This window comes from Eurosta solidaginis, chromosome 3 (genome assembly GCF_040869045.1).
Source record: "Eurosta solidaginis isolate ZX-2024a chromosome 3, ASM4086904v1, whole genome shotgun sequence".
Classification (NCBI taxonomy): Eukaryota; Metazoa; Arthropoda; class Insecta; order Diptera; family Tephritidae; genus Eurosta; species Eurosta solidaginis.
This window is the reverse complement of record NC_090321.1, coordinates 11,698,443-11,725,521: the sequence shown is the minus strand read 5'-3', so window position 1 is coordinate 11,725,521 and position 27,079 is coordinate 11,698,443. Positions and strand designations below refer to the sequence as shown.

Here is a 27,079-nt window from a genome sequence, read left to right as displayed (position 1 = left end):
CCAACTTTTTTAACAACATTTGCCATCGTTTTATTTGCGAATCGATAACTATGTATAACGATTTCGCTATTCAGTAACTATTTTGTATCGATATTTTTTTATCGACAATCAGCTGTGTTGTTAAATAAATGGCAAGTAAATTGACTGCGTTAAAATTCACGAAATTAATTTCTGGCAATTTTAGTTAAAAAAGAAAATCGGAACTTTAATTAAATACTTTCAAACACGAAAAGCTGCTTTATAAATCATATTTGAGTACTTGGCGTACATTTTATCACAAGATGAAGAATTACTAAGTCCATCGCCAGTGGACAGACACCTTCTTAGAGAAGTAGATAACCCATTCCACTTGAATGCAACGGAGTTTCGAAAGCTGTACCGACCAACCCCAGACTTGGCTCATGATATTATTTCTCAACTTGATGGTCAATTAAGGGGTACAAGAGTAACTGCGATATCAACAGAGGAAAAAAGAAATTAATACCGCATTTACTTACCTTTTGTTAAAATAGGTAAAAACCTGCACAATAATGACTTTTAAAAGCAGTTAGTATACGGAATTTATTTATTTTTGGCATTCCTTTTGTGCTTTTCGCATTTTTTAGGTTTCGTTAAGCTGTGCTGCCACCTTTCTAATATTAAAACGAAATTTAAATGTCATTTATTTTGAGTCGTTAAAACTAAGTTAGTGAATAGTACAATCGATAAGGCAAGCGACAAAATCGTTAATTAAAATCTCGACAAATCGCATCGTTATAAGTTAGTGAATTCCACAACAGATGAGGCGGCACTTAAGTTAAAGATAATATACTAAGCAAGAGAAAAAGAACCACTATGCTCAAATAAAATTGTAAATTCCGTTCTCAAAACTCATAAATACAGACACTGTTATCAGGGTCGTTGCTCAAGAAATGCAACGAATGGCGAAGCCAGGCTCCCGGCTGCATGTTTGCTAAAAAATCTTTAGAAAAAGATAGCAGATAATATAGGCGTTTTTTTTTTGAGAGGTGGATACTACTTGACAAACAAACCTATTCTTTGGCATTTCTCGAGCATATCTTTGTATGGAATATTTCTTTTCTCGCGATGTTGAGAAGAAGCAACTTGAATGCATTGTTGGGCGGCCGTAACTCTTTTAATGGTTATGCGCCAATTAAGTAATTATAGAATTACAATACATTCAATTAACGAAAATGAAAAAGTAAGAAAATATCTCAAACAATTTGTAAACCATTTTTGCTGCTACTTTTTACTCGCAGGTGTAGACATTTTTTTTTTTTTTTTTGAATAGGAATAATACCAATTTCACACAGATAAAGCTTCTGTCTTTAGTCTTTAAATTAGTCTTTAATTTTTGATTTTCCCTACAAATTGGCCGGACGGGATCTACATGTTTTATGCCGACTCCGAACGGCATCTGCAAGGCAGAAGAGTTTTCACTGAGAGCTTTTCATGGCAGAAATACACTCGGAGCCCTTGCCAAACACTGCCGAGAGCGACCCCGCTTAGAAAAATTTTCTTCTAATTGAAAAACCTTATTTCTAAAATTTTGATGTTGCTTTGCCCGGGGTGTGAACCCAGGGCATATGGTGTGGTAGGCGGAGCACGCTACCATCACACCACGGTGGCCGCCAAACGAAAACTTTCTGTATTAACTCATTAACGAACATCTGTCGGCTTACCTTAAAATGTTCTTTACATTTTTATAAAAAGAAATTGCAATGGCAAACAGCTTTTTCTCTTTGATATGTAAAAAATCTTTTAGATATGATTCATTGTAGATATTGTACCTAACCAGAAGGAAGAATCAGCACTAGATGAATATTAGGCGTCCCAATCCGCTTTGATCAATTTAGCAGAAAAGGCGTGGATTGAAGCGCGTTTCCGCAGAGTTTCTAAGATCATGTGCAAGTCTCCAATGTTGCTCATATCGGTAATTCTATACGACATCATGACACTGCTAAGACGCGTATTGACCTCGGCAACAATAAATTTTAGCTCGTTCAAAAGATATTAACGAAAAACCGAAAAATTACTCCGGAGTGCTCCGAAACCGGGGGTGGGATCCATAGTATTTTTGCGCAGAACACCTTTCTGCATTGGCTGCCTTCGGCCGCGCTTATAAAAAATTATTCTGGGTGGTTCCAAAACCGATTTGGAGACCAAACCTATACAGTGTTGTGGGTACAACAAAATAATCAAAATTACAACAACCACATGAAAATTTTCAATTTCTTTTGCAAATATCTCTTGACAGACCCAAAGTTTTTGACCTCCGCTTTCGGATTCGCGATCCTGGATCCAAAAGGCGTCCCAAAACCGCTCTTGATATTTTTGACGTATATTAAGTGTGTCATGCTGTCGTATAGAATTATTTTCATATCTCTAAAGAGAGAAGACTTGAGGCCATCGTCGCCACTTGCTCAAGTTTTTTTTTGTATCCAGAAGTGTATCATTCCTGAAAAAGTTAATCCATTATTTTCAATTTATAGATTGATAGTTCTTGAGTAATTTCGTCTAAATCATTGATATTTGCAGCGAAACATCACGCTGCTGTTTGGACTAAGCAGAACGCACAACTGAATTTCTTAAAAATTTACAAAAGCTTAGTTTTAAATAAATCTTATTTTTATAAAGGGGTTTTTATTACACACATGGACAAGATCTTTTTTTTTTTTTTTCATAGGGATTCAAGGGGTTGTGTAGCGCAATATATAGCTTCTCCAACCCAATTGTCAACCTCACCTTCGAGCGGCGAATCCCGTCTCACTAACAGACGAGGCTCTGGCGACCCCAAGCTCCTCATGGAACTTGGGGGTGGGGAGGGAGGGATGGCCTGAAGGTTCAATGTGGCCATATAAATCGTTCCCGAGATGGTCGGGCCAGCACCTTAATGGTGCTGTGTTACCGGAGCGTATCTGATCTGTATCCGACAAAGGACCATCACATCGATAACACTCCCCAAAGCCTTCGGGGAGTAACCTAATCGCTACAACAACAACAACAACAACATCTTTTTCATAATAACGTTTTATAATAAACAATACTTATGTCTTTCAAATTAAAACAATAACAACCTTAAATAATAACTTCAACATTCTTGAAATAATTATTAGAAGTACTCTTTATATAAGTAGAAAAAATATATACGCAAAAAATCAAACTCTGGCCAAGAAAAGCGGAACTTAGGGTCGCCAGAGCCGCGCCTGCTAAATTTTTATTCAGAACTTCTATAATCTTATGCAGACGATGAGTTAAACACGCGAACATGAACCGTGTTAGTCTTCCATAGGAATTTGAAACGTGCTAGTCTTCCATGGGCCGACGATATGTTTTTAAACGGTTTTCTTTAGCTTGACTTGACAGGCTGGCTGGCACGAATTTTGTAATTGAAATTTAAGTAACTTCCCGATAAGCTACAAGCCTGAAACTTGGAATATAGTTCAGAACCTGATGACAATGCAATAATAAGAAGAAAAAAAAATCCGATAGGTGGCGCATGGATCGAAATATTTAAAAAATCGTATTTGTGGTCTGATTTGGTTTATATTTGGAACACATAATACATACATGAATAGAAAGCGACATATGAAAAAAAATCGCCGCTAGGTGGCGCAAGGATCGAGATATTCAAAAAAATCTTATTTGTGGTCCGATTTGTCTCATATTTGGAACACATAATACATACAAGATTAGAAAGAGACCTATGAAAAAAAATCGCCGCTAGGTGGCGCAAGGATCGAGATATTAAAAAAATCGTATTTGTGCTCCGATTTGGTTCATATTTGGAACACATAATACATACAAGAATAGAAAGAGGCCTATGAAAAAAATCGCCGCTAGGTGGCGCAAGGATCGAGATATTAAAATAATCGTATTTGTGGTCCGATTTGGCTCATATTTGGAACACATAATACATACAAGAATAGAAAGAGACCTATGAAAAAATCGCCGCTAGGTGGCGCAAGGATCGAGATATTCAAATAAAATAATTTAAAAAAAACTTTTAAGTTAAACTGTTTTATTGAAAACAATACTAAAAATGTGCGGCGTAGCATAACCTTTTTTTCACAAACTATTGAAAATAATAAATTGTTATGTGCTTCGCATCAAGCAAAGTGAACTAGGTTCTTTATTCGATTAGGCATGAATGTTTCTCTTATCTCTACATATAATAATTAAATAAATAAATGCCTATCTTGTTTATTCGATAAGAGATTTTATGTAGAAAACTTGACTAATGGCTTCATAAGCTCTCTGTGTGAAAATTGGTACAAGCGATTTTAAGATTTTATCAATTAATCGAGTTTGGATATCGGTTTCTCCATGTTTATTCCCAGTTTGAGGGTTTATTAATTATAAACGATGAAGCATTTCTCAGCAGGAGGCGCTGCCGTCGCAAATGTATAAATGTATAATGAACGATGTTTGAAATTTATTCGTGTATATAGGGCCAATTAATGGTGACTTATCCATAACCAGATCAAACAGCTGATCGAACCAACCTTAAGGAAATCAATGTAATCGATTAATGGTGCGGTACCATAACGCTAAAGCCATAGCCATACCATAGCCAACCAATTGGTTTTTGGTTTTTTGTCATATCCATAACCTAAAAATATTTTAGTTCGTGAATTTATTAACTTTTTGTAAATTTTATTTGTTTTGAATACGTTTTGACTAAGAGACTTATTATTTGTGGAATATGTTTGTAATTTTTTGCGTTTTCCTCATTTATGAAAATGTTAGCTGTTAAGGTTTTGGCACCACTAATCGATCACAATGGAGATGGTTATGGATATGGGTATGGTTACGACTATGGCGTTGTGGTTAAGGAAGTTTAACTGGCCCTTATATCATTCGACCGATTAAAACTCTATGATTTACGGTTGATATCAGTAGAATGAATTAACTGAATTCGTTTGTGCTATTTTCATTCTCCAATTCTGCAGTTTAGTCAATTTGTTAATTTTTATTTTTAATAAAAAAATAAAATCAAATGGAAGAGATCCTAAAAATTTAAAAAATTTTACCAAGCAAATTATTTTAATTTACGGCTTGGCATCGCAACAGAACTGAGCTTTGTTTTTATATTGTCACTAATTGCGTTATTTGGCATGATTAATAATTTTTTCAACTCAAACAGTTAAGTTTGCATAATAAAACTAACAAAGTCGAACTTATATGCAGCTTTTTGTTCGTTAAGCAATATGAATAACATAAGGCTGACACTTTTTCTGAGATTTCACAATTATCTTTGATAAACTGATGTTAATAAGCTCAATCATATATTCAAGCACCATTTTTTCGACGCTCAAAGTTTCACACAAAAATATTTGAATAACCGAAATTATAGTAGAAAACATGGTATAAATATTACCAGGTAAAACCATTTACTCTTCTTGGCGGCCATAATGGTTTTTTGATTTTTAAAAAAATTTTAAAATCACTCTCTTAAACTTTGTGGAAATGCCAAACCAAAGTAAACACAAAAAAAAATTGTTGGTTTGACATTTTTCACTTTTTTAAATCCCAAAAAAATAAAATGCTTATGAAATAAGTGGAAAATATTTCGAAAAGTTTTGAAATCGGTTTTTATGTATATGGCAAAAAGTGAGTTACCAATATAATGGATGCCTAAAGGCCTTACTTCTTAACAATTTCTATTAAGAAGCGAATGTTGGAGACCACCCCTATTGATTTTTCATTCATCCTTCTTCACTTGGTTGATACGTCTTTATCCCTTAAATATACTGAAACTTCACTTTATAAGCGATCATCAGTCTCAATTGTCCTCGCTACTGTGGAAAAAATGATCTTGGAAGTATTCTTTGGTTTGTTTTGGTCCTTTTCCTCGCGGTTGGAAGATACATTTTTTAATTGGCGCTTAACCGTTTAGGAGATGCTGGTCGTTGCGTAACAAGTCAGTAACCCTGTTTCGCGATAACTAACGCCAACAGGGGGCACCAAGAGAGATCAAAGTCTTCCCCCACCTGCTTCTCCGAACCTAGTGGAGATCTTCCCATAACTTGCCCACGCCAGCAAAAACGGTGTAGCTCTTCGCAGCTTAGCTAAACATCATCGTCCAGTTGGAGTATAATAGTTCGTGGAGGCTGAACTTACCGGCTGAACGGTCAAAGTCTGCCGCCGTGGTGTAGAGCTAGTGTGTTGGCCTATCCATGAAAAATATAATGTCCCACGGCATTACCTTGGCACCAAAAGTGTCTCCTTTTGAGGGAAACCACAATAAAATTCTTGAATTGAAGTCTGGATTGCGGTTGACCGTTAAGATTTCTTTCCCACCAAAAAAGTTATTTCCGCCAATAAAAAATTCGGTTTTGTATAAAATATCATAATATTAATGTTAGAACGCAAAAATATATGGTAATTCTATACCACAGCATGACACTGGTAATACGCGTCCAAAAATACAGAGAGAGGTGTCATAAGACTCGTTCTGAACTCGACAACAATAATCCAAAGGCGGAAAATCAAAATTTTAGATCGTTCAAAAGATATTAACGAAAAACCGAAAAATGACCCCGGAGTGCTCCGTAACCGAGGTTGGGATCCATAGTATTTTTTGCGCAGAACATCATTCTGCATTAGCGTCCTTTGGCCGCGCTTATATAATATTACCTTGGGTGGGTCCAACACCGGTTTGTAGACCAAAACTATATCCGCGGAAAACACTTATGTTCACAATTTTTTTTGTGGGTACAATAAAATCATCAAAATTACAACAACCACATGAAAATTTTCAAAATTTCTTTTGAAAATATCTCTTGACAGACCCAAAATTTTTTACCTCTGCTTTCGGATTTCCGATCCTGGATCCAAAACGCGTCTTTTGATACGCCTCTTGATATTTTTGGACGTGTATTAATAGTGTCATGCTGTTGTATAGAATTACCAAATATATAACAGTTTGTTATATTTTTGTTATGAAAACAAAACCAAAATAAAAAAATAAAAATGTGACAGCAGTGAGAATTTAAAAATTTTTTTAAACGTCATTTCGGCTCTCACCGGTTTTACCTTGTAATATTTATACCATGGTAGAAAATGGTTTCCACACGGTACATAATCGAAGTTTAAAATGGTTCGTTTCGTTCGCGAAGTGTTCTGTTCGTGAGGGGCTACCTTTATTAATTTGTCATTCGTTTGGCATCAGTAAATAAGCCTTTTTAGAGGTGCTGTAACTTCTTTATACATTTTTTTGCACGCAATAACATCATTAAATCTCAACAACGTTTTTCCAGTTTTGTTTCCATTGTATTAATACGTTTTCGATTAACTTGCTATACAATATAGAGTATAATCGAGTTTAGCGAAGGTCACTTTGAACTATCGCCGAATGAGGATTTGGTAGTAAAATAAAAAGAATTGGACGAAGTTTGGCATGTTAAGAAGTTTCGTGCAAACACGGTTTATATGTTGAATTGTTTCACCTGGTCAAAATTTCGAATAGCGGCTTGCGCCCGCCATATAAGCAACGTAGCAGTCGTCGCATTCATCAAACATTGACAATTTTCAACTTTTGGCATGCGTCAGCCACTTCACATACATATGTTCTATTTAATTTTTTGACAGCAACGCATTGTTTAAGCGATTATTTAAACCACCCGGTTATCCGTGCAAAGAGCAATTTTTCTTCTCTACATTACTACTAAAATAGTAAAGTTAAATTTGACTAGAGTTTAAAGGCCAATTAATGGTGACTTATCCATAACGAGATAAAACAGCTGATCGAACCAACCTTATGGAAATCAATGTAATCGATTAATGGTGCCATACCATTACGCTAAAGCCATAACTATACCATAGCCAACCTAACCATATCCATAACCTAAAAATGTGTTAGTTGGAGAATTTATAAACTTTTTGTAGATTTTCTTTATTGTTTTGGATACGTTTTGACTAAGACTTATTTTTCTGACATACGTTTGTAATTTTTTATTTGAATTTTCGAAGTCAAAAGTACGACTTTTGACTATGTCTATATGGTTTCTCATGGTTTTTTCCCCTAAGCCCAGCATGAAATCCGTTTTATTGCAAATCTGTTTAACTTTTAATAATTTTTTTTTTTTACAATAGTCTCCCAAGTTGTTTTTGGCAAATGTATCGAATGAACAGCTCGAAAATTTGATTTATGTATGTATGGACCAGTTGTTTCAAACAGCCGATGACACGATACAAAAAGATTCGCTAGAGGGTGCATGCGATCAGATATTTTGAAAAATCGTACGAAACGGAGGGAATTTTTGGATTGATTTTTATGTAAGTTCTCATTGAGCTACAACTGTAAAACTTCACAGGTAGGATAAGACGCCGATAATATTTAAGAAAAGGAGAAAAAAATACCGTTAGGTGGCGCACGGATCGAAATATTTAGATAAAAATTTGGTCTTTTGAGATCTATTTTAAAGTAACTTCTCATTGAGCTACATACATGAAACATCAGAGACAGGTTAAGACACCGTGACAAACGAACAAACGCACGGATCGAAAAAATTAGATAATAATTTGGAAATTTGAAACCGGGTTTTAAGTAACTTCTCGATGAGCTAGAGGCTAAAAATTTAAAGCTTAATTCAGAGGTCGATGACACAATACAAAAAGTTTCGCTAGGAGGCGCACGGAACGGAGGGAATTTTAGGATTGGTTTTTATGAAAGTTCTCATTGAACTACAAGCGTAAAAGTGAACAGATAGTTAAGACACCGAGAAAATGTAAGAAAAGGAGAAAATAAAAATAAAATAAAAAAATTTGAAGCACTTCCTTTATATAAATAGACAAAAATCCTCGAAAAATTGCAAAAATATTTATGAGAAGTAAAAACATAAAGATGGAGCGCAATTGATTGACTAATAATATCCCCTTTCCTACCAACATTCCAATCCAAGTAATGTGTGTTCCACTATAGTTCTTATAAATATTTATGCAATTTCTATGTCAAAATTTAAAAACCAAAGTTTAGCGAGAATATGTCTTTATATAAGGAGACATTTTTCGCTGATTTTTGTCCATTTATATAAAGGAAGTACTTAAAATTTGTTATTTTATTTATTTAATGTTTTTTCAAAAAAATTTTTTTAGCTCTTTCATATTTTGTTTTAAATTATAGAAAATCAAGGTAAAGTTTTTGTATTTTGTAAGGTTTTGTATCCGCCTCACCTAATCTCCACAAAATAAAAAAATGTAGAATCTTCGTACACATGTACAATTTAAAGTGACCTATGTTATTCTATATTAGAACCAAAATACTGTGAATTTCATCCCAAGAAGCGCTGAGAAAACTATACTAAAAAGTTGAATTTATCACCACACCAAGGCGGATTGCTGTTGCATTACTCAAACGAGCAAAAGCATTGACTACATGGTAGTGCTTAAATTTCTATTTTATTATCAAATTTGAAAGGAACACCAAAATTAATTTTGATATCACTTCGAAAAGTCTTAATACTGTACTTTACACTATAAGGCAGTTAAGATTTTTGTACATTTGATATTGGAAATCATGGCGGAAGGATACAAGGTGGCAGCATGGAGACATACCACAAACATAAATAAAAATTTCATGTACTTTGTTTTTGTAAATTCGATGGACAAATGTCAAAATCGTACTGCGCAGGAAGTTGATGTATCAATTCAAATAAAAAAAGTTTATACTCAGCTGTCCCATGCTGCCACCTTGTATCGTTTCGCCATGTTGGAAATATTGCAATAGCAAATATAAGCTACGGTTTGCCAACAACTTTTTCATTTCAAAATTTTTCTTTCCACATTTTGTTTTGTATTGACAGTTACTGATTTGCTATTCAATGTTGAAAAGAAAAAAGGCTATAAGAGAGGTCAGAACTTTGTGCATTTGACGTTGGAAACCATTGTGGACAAAACAAGTTTATTCACAATGTTGGAAACGTTGCTATAGAAAATATAAGCTACTGATCGTGAGAAACTTTGTTTAATTAAACACTACGGTGTTTGATGTTGCGTTTTTGCAATGACGTAGCAAATGCATAGCCGTTTATTTTGTTAGTGTACTGTAAAAGATATGCTAAGAAAGTTTGCAATGTAATGATGCTAGACCATTTGCACAAAATCCTAAACTCCCCTTAAAAATTTTGTGTGCTATTGTTCGTGTGAAAGACTAACACGTTTCAGCTTCGCGCGTGGAAGACTAACACGTTTCAGTTGTTCGCGTGTATGGATTTTTAACGTGATATCCATTGCAACGACAGTATTGATGTCAATCTCTCCAGCCTCTCCTTGTTTTAAGTTCGTGATAACTGAACTAAAACCTTTGATAAATTCGGACAGAACACTAAAATAATTGTAGGTGGCGTACATGGTCCTCCCCTAATCAAAGTCTAAGGAAACTAGCAGTTTCAACAAGTTTGAACCATAAAAAGGTTGGTGCTAGCGGGATTAGCTCTACAGTTTAGGTATTCGTCATATGGTGGAAGTTGAGCTAGATTGATGTTTCTGGAGTTCTTCTTCTATCAGAAGAGAAAATTTGGATATTGGTGCGTTCTCCGGGCGTTAGTTAACAAAAGAGCTTACGGATTTGTACGGATGAGGATATATATGCATGGAAGCAACTTAAAACTATAAACAAATAAACAAACAAACAAACACAAATAACGGATTTTTACATTTAACCGTATTTGAATAACACTTAGATAGAAATATGTATAAAAATACTTAAAATTCCGAATTATGGTGTGCTTCAGTCCGAGGGACGACCATCTCAGTACTCGATTATCACACAATATCCCTACAAAATTGAAAACTAAAGAAAAGACAAACCTTTTTTAATTTTTTTTAAAAAGTTTTTAAAATTGAAAAATTTTGTTTTCAAATGGGTTAAAATTATTTTCAAATTGACATTATATTACTGTTCAAAAAGAGTGAACTGTCAAATTCAATTACACTTTGTTGAATACACTTTGCCTACAAGTGAAGAATGTTTCTATTCCTCCATTGCCATACCTACCTGTTAAATAAGGCTTACCGGGAGAATGGCTGTCACAAATGGTCGAAGAATGGCAGAAGGATTTGTTTGTTTGCTCGCGGTATATATGTAAATTGCATCACCATTAATTGTCCAAATGTTTCAAACCAACTTTTCCTTTAAATGTTCTTTATAAAATCTAGTGAATAGATAAAATATGACCAGCCAGCCAAGCAAACATTTTAAAATATTCAAATAATGCAATCTACCAGTCGTTTACAAAAAGGTTTGAAAAACACTATTAAGCAAATGATTTAAGTAATCGAACAGCGTTTTAACAAGTAATCCAGGCTCTTTGCTGTTGTGAACGTTCTTTTCAAACATTCGCTTCTTGTACGAATTCACAATGCCGAAAACCATCGAGTATCGTAGGTTTTTATTAGTTTTTAATATCTTTTACATACTTCAGTTTATCAAGAGGCGCATCATACACACATGCATACATATGATTATGTAAATACATGCATACATACATATATAGTGCCTTGTTAGTTACGTTATTTACATACGTATGTATGTTATACATAACTTGTATAATTAACCAGTTTATGTTATGTTGATGATAATAGTTAATTGATTTATGTTTTACTTATGCTTATATTTAACTGTATTTTTTTTTTGAGTTTCAAGCTTATACATAATTAACATTCTTCTCATTTCATGTCGCTTTTTATTGATCCTGCAACGATGCGTGTTAAATCGTAATTTCCAATTTGCCTGGTTACTGTCTAAATAACATGACTAATAAATGCATTGGTTGAATATATATATATATACATATAATGCATATATATGTGTATATATTTATGTATGTGATTGCTTATCTAAATCTACGTTTAATTCTACGATTACTTTCTGAACGTAAATGATAATTCCAAACAGTTTTGGAAAGACCTTCTTCGCAAACTTCTTGTAACTATTTCTTTAAAGAAACGGCCGGAAATCTTGAAATTACTGATATTGATGCTGAGAGTAATATATCCAGAGATGTTATGGTAAGTTTTCATCTGCACTATTTTATGATCATACATACATATTAGAGCGGGTAAATTTTTTTTTCCATCAGGATTATAGCAAAAACGTAATCTACATATGATTCTAAGAACAATTGTTGAAGACACCATAGCTGTAAATCCGATTTCGAGTCCCCCCGACTTTTGCAAAGTAGATATTTTGCCATATTAATGTAGAGTTTAGCCAAAAAATCTTCATAGCTTCTGATATAATTATAGGAAAAATATCATATTGGGTTTACTTTAAAGGTATTTTACGTACATTTCAGAATCTGTATTAATATCTATAGTGTTTTTGAATTTTAGTAGAGATATCAGGCTTAGCTTATGAGAATTTAGCCTAAAATGAACTTTTAACTACTATATTATCATTTTTAACACATTTCTTATGAATTTTTTTTTCTTTCCAGCTAAAATAAGCTCAGAACATTGCCAACAACTTTCATTCATACAGTTTTTCTTTTTTCGAATTCGTTTTAGTAGAAAAAAACTTTCAAAATAAAATCTATATTTTCAAGTATTTCAATGAAATGTACGTAAAATACCTTTAAAGTAAGCCGAATATATTTTCCCTATAATCCTATCAGAAGCTATGAAGATTTTTTGGCCAAAATATCTATTTTGCAAAAGTCGGGGACTCGAAATCGGACGTAGAGCTATGGTGTCTTCAACAATTTTTCTTAGAATCAAATGTAGATTACGTTTTTGCTATACTCCTGATGAAAAAAAATCCATCCATATAATTTGACCCGCACTAATACATATGCACTAAACTCATATAAATTTAAAAATATTCTTATATATTTTCTAATTACAGGGTAGCTCATTCAATAACAATTTATCAATTGGCAATTTGAAACAAAATCCAAATTCTTCTGCTACTTCAAGTAGTTCATATGCGATACGGTATCCTCATAATTCGAAACTTGACTCACTATATCCATATTATATGGTGGATAAGAAACATTTCCTATCATCAGACTATAAAAACGAGCAGGACAATAATGAACTGGATGATGTGCATGGTCATCATAGTAAATCAAGTTCAAAAAGTAGCCTTAGTGTTAAACCAATGGATTTGCATTCTACAAATGTTCCAACAACAAAAGTTCATCAATTTTTAGTTAGAACTTTTAGTAGCCCAACAAAGTGCAATCACTGTACTTCATTGATGGTTGGCCTGACCAGGCAAGGTGTTGTTTGTGAATTTTGTGGCTTTGCATGTCATACAATTTGTTGTCAGAAAGTTCCTACAATATGTCCTGTGCCAATTGATCAAACGAAACGACCATTGGGTATTGATCCTACACGTGGTATCGGTACTGCGTATGAAGGATATGTAAAAGTGCCAAAAATGGGCACCATTAAACGGGGTTGGGTACGTCAATTTGTAGTCGTGTGTGATTTTAAGTTGTTTTTATATGATATATCGGCGGAAAGAAGTGCTTTGCCTAGTGTGAATGTGTCACAAGTTTTAGATATGAGAGATCCCGAATTCGCAGTTGCCAGCGTACGAGAGAGTGACGTCATACATGCTACGAAAAAAGATGTGCCATGCATATTTAGAGTAAGTTGTTAAATTTTAAATATTTTTTTTTAAATAACGCAATGACAATTTTTTATCCGCATTCATATAAATATATATTTGTATATTACCTTTTTCACTAAATTGTTCACAAGTCCTTACAATTAACAGGAAACGCTAATTAATAGAGCTATCCTTTTGTTCGCACATTTTCGAGCAGTCCTTAACGAGTACTCGCACACTTGTTCATTGCTCATTACTCGATTATTATTGAGCTTGAACACGAGCATTTCAAGCTTTTTCGAAAAGTTTGAGCAAATTTTACTTTCATATTTTTATACACCGAGCTAAACAGCAGCTTTTTGCGTATCATGTAGAAGTGGGCCAAGAAAATGCGCTTGAAAGAATCGGGTCAAATAATCGTGAGAGAGATCAGTATTTAGTGCCTTGATCACTGAGATATTACTAGCCTCGATACGCTCTGACAGCTCTGGGCGCGATGACAAGCCTAGAGCCCACCCTAATCCGATCTACAAAGTTTCGAAATAGAGCATTGTGTCATTTGCACCCGAAATTGCTTATAAAAAAATTATTGTCGGGCCTTGAGTTCGATTCGAACCTATGATATATTTTATTTTAATTCTTTAGTACTCTCGTATTAAAATAATATTTGTATAGCATACTTACAAAATATTTTTGGAATCTTAGCAAGCAATGTGCGCGTTTGTCTTACTTTATTGCTCGTTGATTAGCGACTGAACCACTACCTTTTACGGTCGTTATAATCACAGTTTCAGTTTTGAAGAGCCATGATTTAAAACACTTTTAATCAAATAATTAATTTTTGTTTGACAGAATGAGTTTTGGGCAGGGACGGTAATCATTGATTATAATGAGTTAAAAAATATAAACTAGTAAATAATAATTATTATTCGATTTATATAATTCTGATTAAGTTTAATTATTATTTATTGAATTTATTTTGCGATTGAAATTAATAATTTAGATCAAAAATAGTAATTTAAGTTGATTTTTAAAATTTTATTCACTAAAAAAAATTAGTTTTGATTTAATTTTTTTACTCAAGAATAACTATTATTTCCGATTTTTACTTTCTTCTTCAACCATAATTATTATATATATTATTTCTAATTGCTGTTTTTATGTACGGATCCCTTTTTCGCTCTTATTTGGAATCCAAATCTATAAATAAAGTTTTGGTTGTAAAGACGGAGATTCGGGCTAATCGCGAGCTTTGGGAAATTTTGCTTTTGTTTAGCTATATTTTATTAAAATAATTTGTTAGAAATAAACGATTGTGAGCACACAAAGAAATCTGTTTGTACTATGGCACTATTGTGAATATTTGCACTGCATTACCGGCAGTTGCTATTGTACGCTAGATGACAGCGCGAGCTGTACGCTTTAATTGATTGACGGCAGTTGCTATTATACGCTAGATGGCAGCGCAAACTGTAAGTTAATAGAACAGATGATTTCTGTGGATATTTGATAAGAGACTTTTATATTGGTTGGGCAAGATGCGCACGTGTCAGGCTCGTTATTAATAATTGTTTTTGTTTTATCGGCCTATTGATAAAGGATTCAAGGTTCCATTCGAGCTCTTGGTCAGAACAATAATTTTTTTTAATGATAAAAAAGTTTTTAATTTTTTAAAATTTTTCTATAATTGAATTTATCTTCGATTTTTATTGTCTTGATTAAGACTACTTAATATTACTTTATAAATCGAGAATAATGATCAAAATCTGATTTTTATTTTATTATTCATAATGAAACTCAAAACGTCATGGCAAAAAAGAAACTTACACTCAGAGAAAAAATCGTTCTAAAACGAACGAAACCAGTTCAAAATTAGGAACATTCGTTGACAAAAGTCTGTTAAGTGCGTTTTTTCTTAACCTGTGACCGATGGGCTTATTTTAAGAACAGTTTTTCCAAGCACACCGTTCGTATTTTATGACTAGTTTGGTATTGATGTATGAACCTGTGCTCATTTCGAGCACTACTTGGGCTTGATTTAAGATTTTTCGTTCTCAAGCTTCGAGAACGATTTGTGGTCGATTTAACAGTTTTCGGACTCAATTCAAGAACGGTTTGTGCTTGATAATTGGTGGGAGTGGAAAGTAATTTTTTTAATTTGAAATGAAAAATAAGAGTTAAAAAAAATAGAATATAAAAAAATTGTTTTAAAAAACTTTAGAGTTTGACGGTAATCGAACTCGTGCCACACAATCGCAACCGCAACATCGCAGCCGCTGGGCCACTACGACTGCTTCATAGCCTGTGCCAAATGTTGTATTTAACATTGTAGTACACACGAATTATACCATTTCTTTTTTCTTGAACTTAATTTAAGAACATTGTTATTAATTTAAGAACATTGTTCTCATTAATAGAACATTTGTTCACATTTTAAGACCAACCGCTCTCTTTTCAAGAAAATGGTGTCAGTTCAAGAACAAGGTTGTTGTTTTAAGAACAGGTCGTTCGTTTTTCAAGAACAAAAAAGTAAGAACATGAAAAGTTTGAATTGTCCGGTGGTGCTGGATTTTAGAACGGCGTTTTTATCTGAGTGTATATGCATAACTTATGCGGCAATGGAATTTTTAGTTTTTACTAATTCCTATCTGGTTCAAAAGTGGAACTAGTATTTAATCGAGTATACAGCAGTATGTATATAATTTTAAAATGTTTCACCTAGCTCTATATTGATCTAGATCTGTGATATATAACTCAATAAAATTTGGTTTGTGTATTTTAAAAATGCAATATTTGCACAATATCTCTCACGTTCCTGTTAAATTTATTTCTAAATCGAGTTTTTCAACTTACGCACATATTTCTAGATTAAGACATCATTGATTGAAGGAGGGCCCACATGTAATACGTTAATGTTGGCTGATAATGAAACAGAGAAACGAAAATGGGTAGTTGCATTAGGAGAACTACATCGGATACTGAAACGAAATAATCTTCCCAACACGGCTATTTTTAAAGTGCATGAAATCCTTGATAGTTCTCTTACAATTATTAGGAGTGCTTTAAGCTCGGTCATTGTTTATCTAGATCAATTTTTACTAGGAACGGAAGATGGATTATATTGTGTGAACCTAGAGCAATATGGTAAGTAACTAAAAATAACATTTTCATTAAATTTTTAGTCATATGAGCAACATAAACATGTATTATTTTAAGACTGTCCCTTTAAGGCCCAAACACATTCGACTTTTGCGTCGTTTTGGCGCTGGCGTCACTTTGAAACAACGCACTTTGAAAGTTTACCTGCAACTATTAACACGAAAGAAGAAGTCACATTTAGATTTTTGAATGGCGATGGAAATTGGAAAATTTTTCAGGAAATATAAGAAATCTCAAGTACTAATTGACAACGTCAGCAAAAAGTAACTTTTTGAATTCGTTTGTGTCGCTTTGACGTTGCCCTTGCGTTGCCTATGCATTAAGAACATAGCGACTAAAATGTGTGTGTTCATAGTCTGCTGTTGACACATCTGGAAATTTCGATTCCACAAAAACTCCGAACAACATTCTTTTTCTTATCCGTCCGGAAGATTATGTTCATGTTTTATTTTTATACCCAGCTGAGCAGAGCTCACAGAGTTTATTAATTTTGTTCGCATAACGGTACTCCGTAACGGCATAAACTAATCGAGATAGATATAGACTTTTATATATCAAAATGATCTGGGCGTAAAAAGAAATTAATTTAGCCATGTCCGTCCGTTCGTCTGTCCGCGAACACGATAACTTGAGTAAATCTTGAGATATCTTAATGAAATTTGGTATGTAAGTTCCTGGGCATTATCTCAGATCGCTATTTAAAATGAACGAAATCGGACTATAACTACGCCCACTTTTTCGATATCGAGAATTTCGAAAAACCGAGAAAGTGCGATAATTCATTACCAAGGACGGATATAATATATAATAATTGAATATTTTTACAGTATATAAGTAAATTATGTCAACATTCAACTCCAGTAATGATATGGTGATAAGAAAATTTCAAAATGGGCGTGGCTCCGCCCTTTTTCATTTAATTCGTCTAGAATACTTTTTTTTTTTTTTTAATACCATAAATCGAACAAAAATTTACCAATCCTTGTGAAATTTGGTAGAGGCATAGATTCTATGACGATAACTGTTTTCTGTCAAAATGGGCGAAATCGGTTGAAACCACGCTCAATTTTTTTCCGCACAGTCGACCGTCTGCCCTTCCGCTCGGCCGTTAACACGATAACTTGAGAAAAAATCGATATATCTTTACTGAGCTTAGTTTACGCACTTATCTGAACTCACTTTATCTTGGTAATCAAAATGGGCAAAATTCGACTATGACCACGCCCACTTTTTCGATAAAAAAATTACGAAAAATGAAAAAAACTGCCATAATTCTATACCAAATATGAAAAAAAGGGATGAAACATTGTAATTGGATTGGTTTATTGACGCAAAATATAACTTTAGAAAAACTTTGTAAAATGGGTGTGACACCTACCATATTCAGTAGAAGAAAATGAACAATTTCTGCAGGCGAAATCAAAAGCCCTTGGAATCATGGCAGGAATACTATTCCTGGTATTACATATATAAATAAATTAGCGGTACCCGATAGATGATGTTCTGGGTCACCCTGGTCCACATTTTGGTCGATATCTCGAAAACGCCTTCACATATACAACTAAGGGCCACTCCCTTTTAAAACTATCATTAATACCTTTAATTTGATACCCATATCCTACAAACACATTCTATATCTCGAAAAGGCGTCCACCCATACAACTAAACCCACTCCCTTTTAAAATACTCATTACCACCTTTCATTTGATAGCCATGTCATAAAAACACATTCCAGGGTTACCCTAGGTTCATTTTCTCACATGGTGATTTTCCCATATTTTGTCTCCAAAGCTCTCAGCTGAGTATGTAATGTTCGGTTACACCCGAACCAGCTTTCCTTACCAGTTTCGTTCTGCCTTTGTTTGTTTTATTACGTTGTTGCTGATGACGTTTCATTTGGCGTTGCTTTTCTTGTGAATAATTTAACAACAAATCTTATAGCCTTTCCTCATTTTTACGAATTTGGGGTAGTTTAAATTTAACAAAACTTTCTAATAATTACTGCTGTTTTATGTATGTGTTTGGAATTTTTTTATCGTTTCATTTGTATTTTGCAGAAATAATTCGTATTGGTGAGAGTAAAAAAATTATTCAAATGTGGTACGTCGAAGAAGAGCATATTCTAGTCATTTTGTGCGGCAAACAAAGGCATATACGTTTGCTTCCAATAAGAGCTTTAGAAGTGAGCGATGTGGAATGGATAAAGGTAGCCGATTCGAAAAATTGTATTGCAGCTTGTACAGGTGTAATACGTCGAACGCCAGTCAATGTTTATGCATTTGTTGTAGCACTTAAACGTCCAACAAATCAAACACAAATTGTTGTATACGAAATCAATCGTAATCATTTGAGACATCAAAAAATGTGCGAGTTTACTGTAGCTTATCCAGTGCAGAGTCTACAAATTTTATCTGACATTAGACTTGTTATTGGACATCAAAGTGGGTTTACTGCTTATTATTTGCAGGGCGAAGCAACAACAACTTGTAAGATTAAATTTTTTATAAATATAATGACATGCATACGTATAAACAGCTGTGAGCACGAAAATAGCAGCAAAATGTATAAACAAATTTTTAGATTTTATTTAAAAATTTTGTTTGTTCATTCTAGATAGTGAATGAAAATGCGGCGCATGAAGACATGCGACTAGTCATCAGAGTTGGTCTAACGGGTCGTAGTTCGACCTTCGCTTTTACTTTATTCCTAAATCTAGCTTTTTTTGATTTCAATACCTCAAATGATATACAAGACACGAAGTCAGATTCAGCAATGCATTACAAGAAAATTTGCGAAAATTAACATATTCGAATTCAAAATGCTTTTAAGTTAAAGCGAATACACTAAATAAGAGAAACAGAATACCTGGGGTTATATTTAGTAAGTTCAAGTTTTGAAGTGTACACTTTTCATTCATACTGTAACGAATTTTGGGAAAATTCCGCTTATTCCAAACGTTCTGCTAACGTTCGAATCGCTAAACTGTTGAATAAATCACTCCAATATTCTGTATTGCAAAATGGTCTTTATTAGACTACGTTGGGAGTAGTACAATTAGACTTCACAATTAAACTTCACTTCGCAACTGATAGCGTGTTTAAATCAAACTGATTTTTAACTACTCAGCTTGCGCTGCTTTTATACTCTCCGTCGCTTCATTCGCATATTTCTACTAAAGTCTAAAGGATTCGCCTTCTGCTGTATCCCCTGCTTGGTAATTGGGCTACATATGTATATGCGTGTGCATGTGTGAGGACCAACATCGGCTGATGATTACATGTGTTTGTGAGTATCTCTTCGTTCCCTTGTATGTATGTGTGTAAATGATGATTGATTTGTTTACGTACATACGAGTGGCTGCTTAGTATCAGCTTAGTGATGCTAGTATCAGCTTAGTGATGCTAATATTTGCCACAATACAAATTATATGAAAGAAAAGTGTATATTCCAAAACTCGTATTAACTGAATCTAGCCCTTGTTCTCAGACAGAATTGCAAATTCTATCAAAACAAAACCTAAATACAATCACTGTTATCACGTATATTAACCGACACGGGGCTTCCCTGTGCACATTTTCTAAAAAATCTTTATAAAAAGGTAACAGAAACGTAGTGAGTTTTTTTGAGAAGTGGATACTACTTGACTTGCCGTGCGTATACCGCGCTGTTTACACACAAATATTTTTGTTGCTGAAACTCGTCACGTGATGAAGAAGGGGTGACGAGAAAAGCCGACGCGCACTGAGTTTCTTATGCTCGGCGACTTGCTTTGTGCCTTCTTTGTTCTGTGCCCATATGCATATCTGTTGTCAAATTTTGGTTTTGTAAATTTTTTTTATGGAAGAAGCATTCTTTTTTTTTTATTTAGGACACAAATTTTTAAAGTTTTAATTGATAATTTTTAAAATTTTTAAAAAATAAAACAAGTGTTTAGAAAATATTCAAACAACATGTCGCCTTGTGCAAATTTGATACGTAACTCCAAAAGAAAAGTTGCCGATAATCAGCAACAAAACTTTATGTGTGTTAACTGCGACTAAGCATGAAGTAAAAAAAAAAATGTATACAATTCAGACAAGAAAAGAAAGCAGACCGAGCTTACCTTCTATACTTTTTTATTTTTTATTTTTTATTTTGGATCAATCTTTATAAAAAAATTATTGATTTGATGGAGTGATTTTTTCGTTTTGGAAAATATTCGAGAAGTTCTATTTAAAATTCTTTAAGGAAATTTCCAAATTTTTACTTAAAACGTTTTGAGTATGCATTTTACGAAATTCGTTTTGTATATTGACAAAGTGTGTATAATTTTTTTTATATGAAAGTATTGAAATTGTCAAAAATCAATACAAATTTTTGAGATTTCAAACTTGTACTTTGTTAAGCTTTGATTCCAAATCTGCACCCTAAAAAGTATTCAAAGTAAAAATTTCGAAGCTATTCAAGCACTTGTTGTGTTTTAGAATTTTTCCGAAAAAATTGTTAAAATTGTTTTGTTTGTTGTAGTTTTCGTTACTCACTTCATTCAATTGGGGTTTCCTTTAAATTAACGAAAATAAATAAATAGAAGAAAACTACTGATTAATTTTGTTAACAGCTTTTGTTGGTATTTCCGTGCTTTCAACTGTACATAGCATCGGGTTAGTTATGGCGTTTTCTTTTCTGAAAGTAATGTTACCTTTTCTCGTTTCTCTCAGATGTGCATATGTGTGTTCATTTCATGGAGTATTTTCATCTGAATAAGAAATAAAACACGATTACCTTTAATCTTAGCTATTCTGCACGGCGCCAAGTAACCCAATTCAAAAGTGAGGGTAACACCAGTGTAACACTTTTTCATGTAAAGAAAACGCCATTAGAGCACAAACCTAGCAACACACAAAAACTCAATACAAAGTTATCTATAGTAGAAAGTAAATTTTGCGATAAGCGAATTTATTTAGTTTACATACAGTCAATGGCAGAAAGTGTACACACATTTGAGTTAACAATTTTACCTCTGCTTAAGGTTTTTCTGGGTGACACAATGGAACACTTTATATTTTTTGAGAATGATAAGTAATCCTGTGTAATTTCATGAAAAAAAAAAACAAAAGCAAAACTCAACCTAAGGACTGGGTGGGAAGGGGGGGAGGGGGTGATCTAACTGTTTGGGGCATGACAGAGCAACCGTTCTTTGAAATTTTTCGCAGTGTGTTTATGATCATTGTCTTGCTGAAGCACCTATGATTTATCCAAACTTTAAGCGACGAACCAATAAAACACGATATTATGATCTTTACTCTCTCACGTTTATTCACCAACTGCCTTATATTTAAAATGGCTTCACCTAGTGTTGCCACAATACTTCGAAATGTATAAAACTATGGATGCCAATCGTTTATTATTATAAAAGTATTCATAATGCTGCCACAGTTCGACCATCTTGACCTGTAATCGTACCGATTACGCCTTCATTAGAGAGATTATGGTTCAACCAAGGCTTCATGTTCGCTACTTCCCATATTCCTTCATAAGGGATTTGACTCGACCTCTTTAATTAAATACATATCATTTGGGAGGACTTTGCAAACTCTGTAAGGACCTTTGAACTTAGGTGCAATCTTTTTACACACACCTGGAGTACTTATATAGTTTTTAACCATAACGTAATCGCCTCCTTTATACGTTCTTTGAATTTGAATTTGATTTTTATCTTTTAATAAATTATTATAATTTTGAGACTTTAATATATTTGCTACTACTTTTTCTCTTATTTCTGTCACATTGCGATCATTTTCGTGCAACATGTTTCTTCCAATTTTTCGTTTAGGAAATCGATTACATGACCTCTTTGTGGAACTCCCAAAAGTATTTCACTTGGAGTTGTACCTGCACTACGATGCATCGTATTATTTAATACTAACTCTATTTCCGGCACGACCATATCTAAACTAAAATTAGAACCACCACTAGTTAACTTTGCTATCATAGGTGCAATACAGTCGTCAAGCGATACGGACGTGTTTATTTTCGCTCCGTATTTATGTGCAATTTTTAATTGTTCACTTAACAAATGTTAATAATTTGTGCCTACTGCCACATTGAGATAGTGACTTGTTTTGGATTTCAATCCTGAAAGTAATATTTAAATGTTACAAAGGAACATGATATAATAAAATTAAATTAATAGTGGCAAAGTGTTATCATTAAATATCATTATGCCGTGCGAATGTGGACAAAAGGTTGAAAGAGGCCAACTGAAAGTGTTGTGTGCTAAGTGCAATGAACTCTTTCATTTGAAGTGTGTCAACATGTCGTCGGATGATCTTGATTTTCTCATTTCGTCAAACAAACTTTATTTCTGCAAAGTGTGTTCGGTTGAGCGACGCGCGTCTATTCGTACGCCGCCACCTACTGCTCTCCCCACTATCGTTAACAATGTTGAGCGCAATGATTATTTAAGTGGTATTGTTAAAAGCATTGCCGACCTACGTTGTGATAACGCTCGTATACTATCGACCATGGATGCTCTAAAATGTGAAAACTCTCAATTATCACTAAAGTGTGTTTCTTTATCAGCTGAAATTCGCTCATTATACTCAGTCATAGAAGATAAAAATGGTATAATCTCTACGATGAGTTCTGAAATGAAAAATCTTGGCAGTATTGTTGCTACAGTTGCTAGTGATATCAAATCCATTCTCACTAGTGCTGCGGACAGCAATAAGCAAACAAAATCTGCAACAAAACAGCCTACAACAAAAAAAAGGGCAAACGCAAAGGCAATGAGTTGGCTGGCTCTACAAGCAAAATTAACTCGAAAGCTGTTAAGGCTGCGAAAACAATACAGGCAGCCTCTCTCGAAAATGCAAAAGCAATTCAGTCAGGCGTAACAAGCAAATCAACTTGCGAAGATGACACGACAGAAAATACAAAACAACCAACAGATGATAGCACTAACAACAACTCAGCTGTGCCAAATGTTCATTGTGCTATTGTTGATTTGTCTTCCTCATCCAGTTCTTTTAGTGGCGCTGCCGCTTGTTCTACTAGTGATGCAAATATCAGTTCTGCTGCACCTGCCAATAATAAAACTGGGTATTCCGGGGTTGTAGCCTTTGGCCGTCAGGGATCAGTCGCTACTAACCTAACATCTATTAATAATTCTAGCTTAGCAACTAACAATAATAATAATACTTCAAATAAGTTCATAAAAGCACCCACCATTGTCGTAGGTAGCAATTCAAACGCAAATCTTAGCTTAGCTGTTCGATTGAAATGGTTGCATTTGTCGTCTTTTAAGCCGACGGTAAACGCTAGCGATATTGCCGACTATGTCTCACATAATGCAAACATCTCGCCTTCATTAATTCATTGTTTTAAATTAATAAAGAAAGATGCAGACTCGAGTTTGTTATCAAGATGTAATTTTAAACTTGGAGTCTCGCCTTCAATATATAATAAGCTTCTTGAGTCTTCGCTATGGCCATCGGACGTCAAAATTAAACCATTCCGTTTTTTTCAAAAAGCACAGGGCTCAACTGCAAAACCTTAGCTATATGCGGTAATATTAAAAAAAGTATAAATATCTATTATCAGAATATATCTGGGTTGAGAACGAAAACTAAAGATATATTTTTAGCCACTTCACGGTGCGACTATGATGTCTACGTCATTGTTGAGACTTGGCTTAATAATGACTTCTCTGACTCAGAATTTTTTGATCATAGTCTGTTTCAAACTTATCGAAAGGATAGAGACCCTATCAAAACAGGGCGTTTCAGAGGCGGTGGGGTGTTAATTGCTGTAAGGCGTTCTCTTCTCTCTTCTTTTGTGCCGCTTTCTAACGATGACTCTCTCTTGGACCAGCTTTGTGTCTGTATTACTGGGCCTTCGGGCAATTTATTTATCTGCGTTTCGTACATTCCGCCTTGCAGCACAGATTTGCTCTACTTTGCTCATGTTAATAATATATTTGACCTATATGAATATAATGTTGATAGTAATTTTTGCGTCCTGGGAGATTTTAATCTCAGCAAGGTTGTTTGGTCGAAATTACTAGAAGATGATATCTTAACACCTACTAATGTTCATCATCCCCATGAGATTAATTTTTTAGACACCCTTTTTAGTGCCAATTTAATTCAGATTAACAGTTTCGTGAACCAGTTAAACAATATTTTGGACCTAATTTTTGTCGATGAGAACCTCATAACTCACTTGACTGAATGTGTGTTTCCTATATATAAATCAGATATGCATCATGTAGCCCTATATTTATCTATTGAATTCTTCGACCTAGTGCCGAAAAACAATATAAATAATAATGAGTGCGCCTATAACTTTAAGGATGCAAATTACGAATCCTTAAACTCTCTCATATCTGAAATAGACTGGACATCTATTTTCTTTGCTAAAAATGCAACTGAATGTTTCGACATTTTTCTGGTAAAGATGGCTGACATATTCAGTAGGAATCTTTCTCTCCTACCAGTTAAAGTTCACAAACTACCCTGGTACAATACTAGGTTGAAAAAGTTGAAAAATCAAAGAAATAAGTACTTTAAATTATACAAGGATACCAGCGATACTGTTTTTAAAGATCAGTATACTTCCTATATGACGCAGTTCAATGTTCTTGATAAGTTTTTGTACAACAAATACGTTTCTAGAGTTGAAGATGAGTTGAAAGTTAATCCTAAATTTTTGTTGTTATATCGGCCTACTGATTTTAAGATCGCGGGTTCGAATCGAGCTCAAGGCCTAACAATAATTTTTTATCATTATTATTGTTATGATAAATTTTTTCTTAATTGAAAAAATTTTTAAATTAGAATAGAAGAAAGAAAAAATTTTAGACAACTGCCAAAGCTCGTTGTATAGATCCATTTCGGGAACTGCTAAATTCCTTCATCGGCAACGTTTAGGCGCCGCTGCTAAAACCATTCAGCCATCACAGCGGTTTTTTGTTTGTCTTCATTAATCCTACTTCTATTCTGTTTCGTGCCAATTGATATTCACAACACTGCGACATCTGTTGCAGAATGGCTGTGAAAATTGGACTTGTTTGTTGGCAATGCCGCCATAGTGTCATAATTTATTGACACTTTTTTCCCCGTGCTCTGGGATGTATTAACAATGAAGACAAACAAAAAACCGCTGTGATGGCTGAATGGTTATAGCAGCGGCGCCTAAACGTTGCCGATGAAGGAATTTAGCAGTTCCCGAAATGGATCTATACAACGAGCTTTGGCAGTTGTCTAAAATTTTTTCTTTCTTCTATTCTAATTTAAAAATTTTTTCAATTAAGAAAAAATTTATCATAACAATAATAATGATAAAAAATTATTGTTAGGCCTTGAGCTCGATTCGAACCCGCGATCTTAAAATCAGTAGGCCGATATAACAACAAAAATTGTTAATACATCCCAGAGCACGGGGAAAAAAGTGTCAATAAATTATGACACTATGGCGGCATTGCCAACAAACAAGTCCAATTTTCACAGCCATTCTGCAACAGATGTCGCAGTGTTGTGAATATCAATTGGCACGAAACAGAATAGAAGTAGGATTAATGAAGACAAACAAAAAACCGCTGTGATGGCTGAATGGTTATAGCAGCGGCGCCTAAACGTTGCCGATGAAGGAATTTAGCAGTTCCCGAAATGGATCTATACAACGAGCTTTGGCAGTTGTCTAAAATTTTTTCTTTCTTCTATTCTAATTTAAAAATTTTTTCAATTAAGAAAAAATTTATCATAACAATAATAATGATAAAAAATTATTGTTAGGCCTTGAGCTCGATTCGAACCCGCGATCTTAAAATCAGTAGGCCGATATAACAACAAAAATTGTTAATACATCCCAGAGCACGGGGAAAAAAGTGTCAATAAATTATGACACTATGGCGGCATTGCCAACAAACAAGTCCAATTTTCACAGCCATTCTGCAACAGATGTCGCAGTGTTGTGAATATCAATTGGCACGAAACAGAATAGAAGTAGGATTAATGAAGACAAACAAAAAACCGCTGTGATGGCTGAATGGTTATAGCAGCGGCGCCTAAACGTTGCCGATGAAGGAATTTAGCAGTTCCCGAAATGGATCTATACAACGAGCTTTGGCAGTTGTCTAAAATTTTTTCTTTCTTCTATTCTAATTTAAAAATTTTTTCAATTAAGAAAAAATTTATCATAACAATAATAATGATAAAAAATTATTGTTAGGCCTTGAGCTCGATTCGAACCCGCGATCTTAAAATCAGTAGGCCGATATAACAACAAAAATTGTTAATACATCCCAGAGCACGGGGAAAAAAGTGTCAATAAATTATGACACTATGGCGGCATTGCCAACAAACAAGTCCAATTTTCACAGCC

The 27,079-nt window shown here is 34.0% G+C and overlaps 1 protein-coding gene across 4 annotated transcripts in view; it reads left to right on the top strand.

Moving 5' to 3' along the window:
* The window catches only part of gek (serine/threonine-protein kinase gek), a 104,272-nt gene that overhangs the window by 43,080 nt on the left and 34,113 nt on the right, over positions 1-27,079 (top strand). For all 4 annotated transcript variants that reach the window (XM_067770793.1, XM_067770790.1, XM_067770791.1 and 1 more), the window contains 4 exons: positions 11,900-12,012; positions 12,848-13,597; positions 16,426-16,702; positions 18,775-19,203. In XM_067770793.1, the coding sequence (XP_067626894.1) occupies positions 11,900-12,012; positions 12,848-13,597; positions 16,426-16,702; positions 18,775-19,203 (1,569 nt within the window). The remainder of the gene's footprint in view (positions 1-11,899; positions 12,013-12,847; positions 13,598-16,425; positions 16,703-18,774; positions 19,204-27,079) is intronic.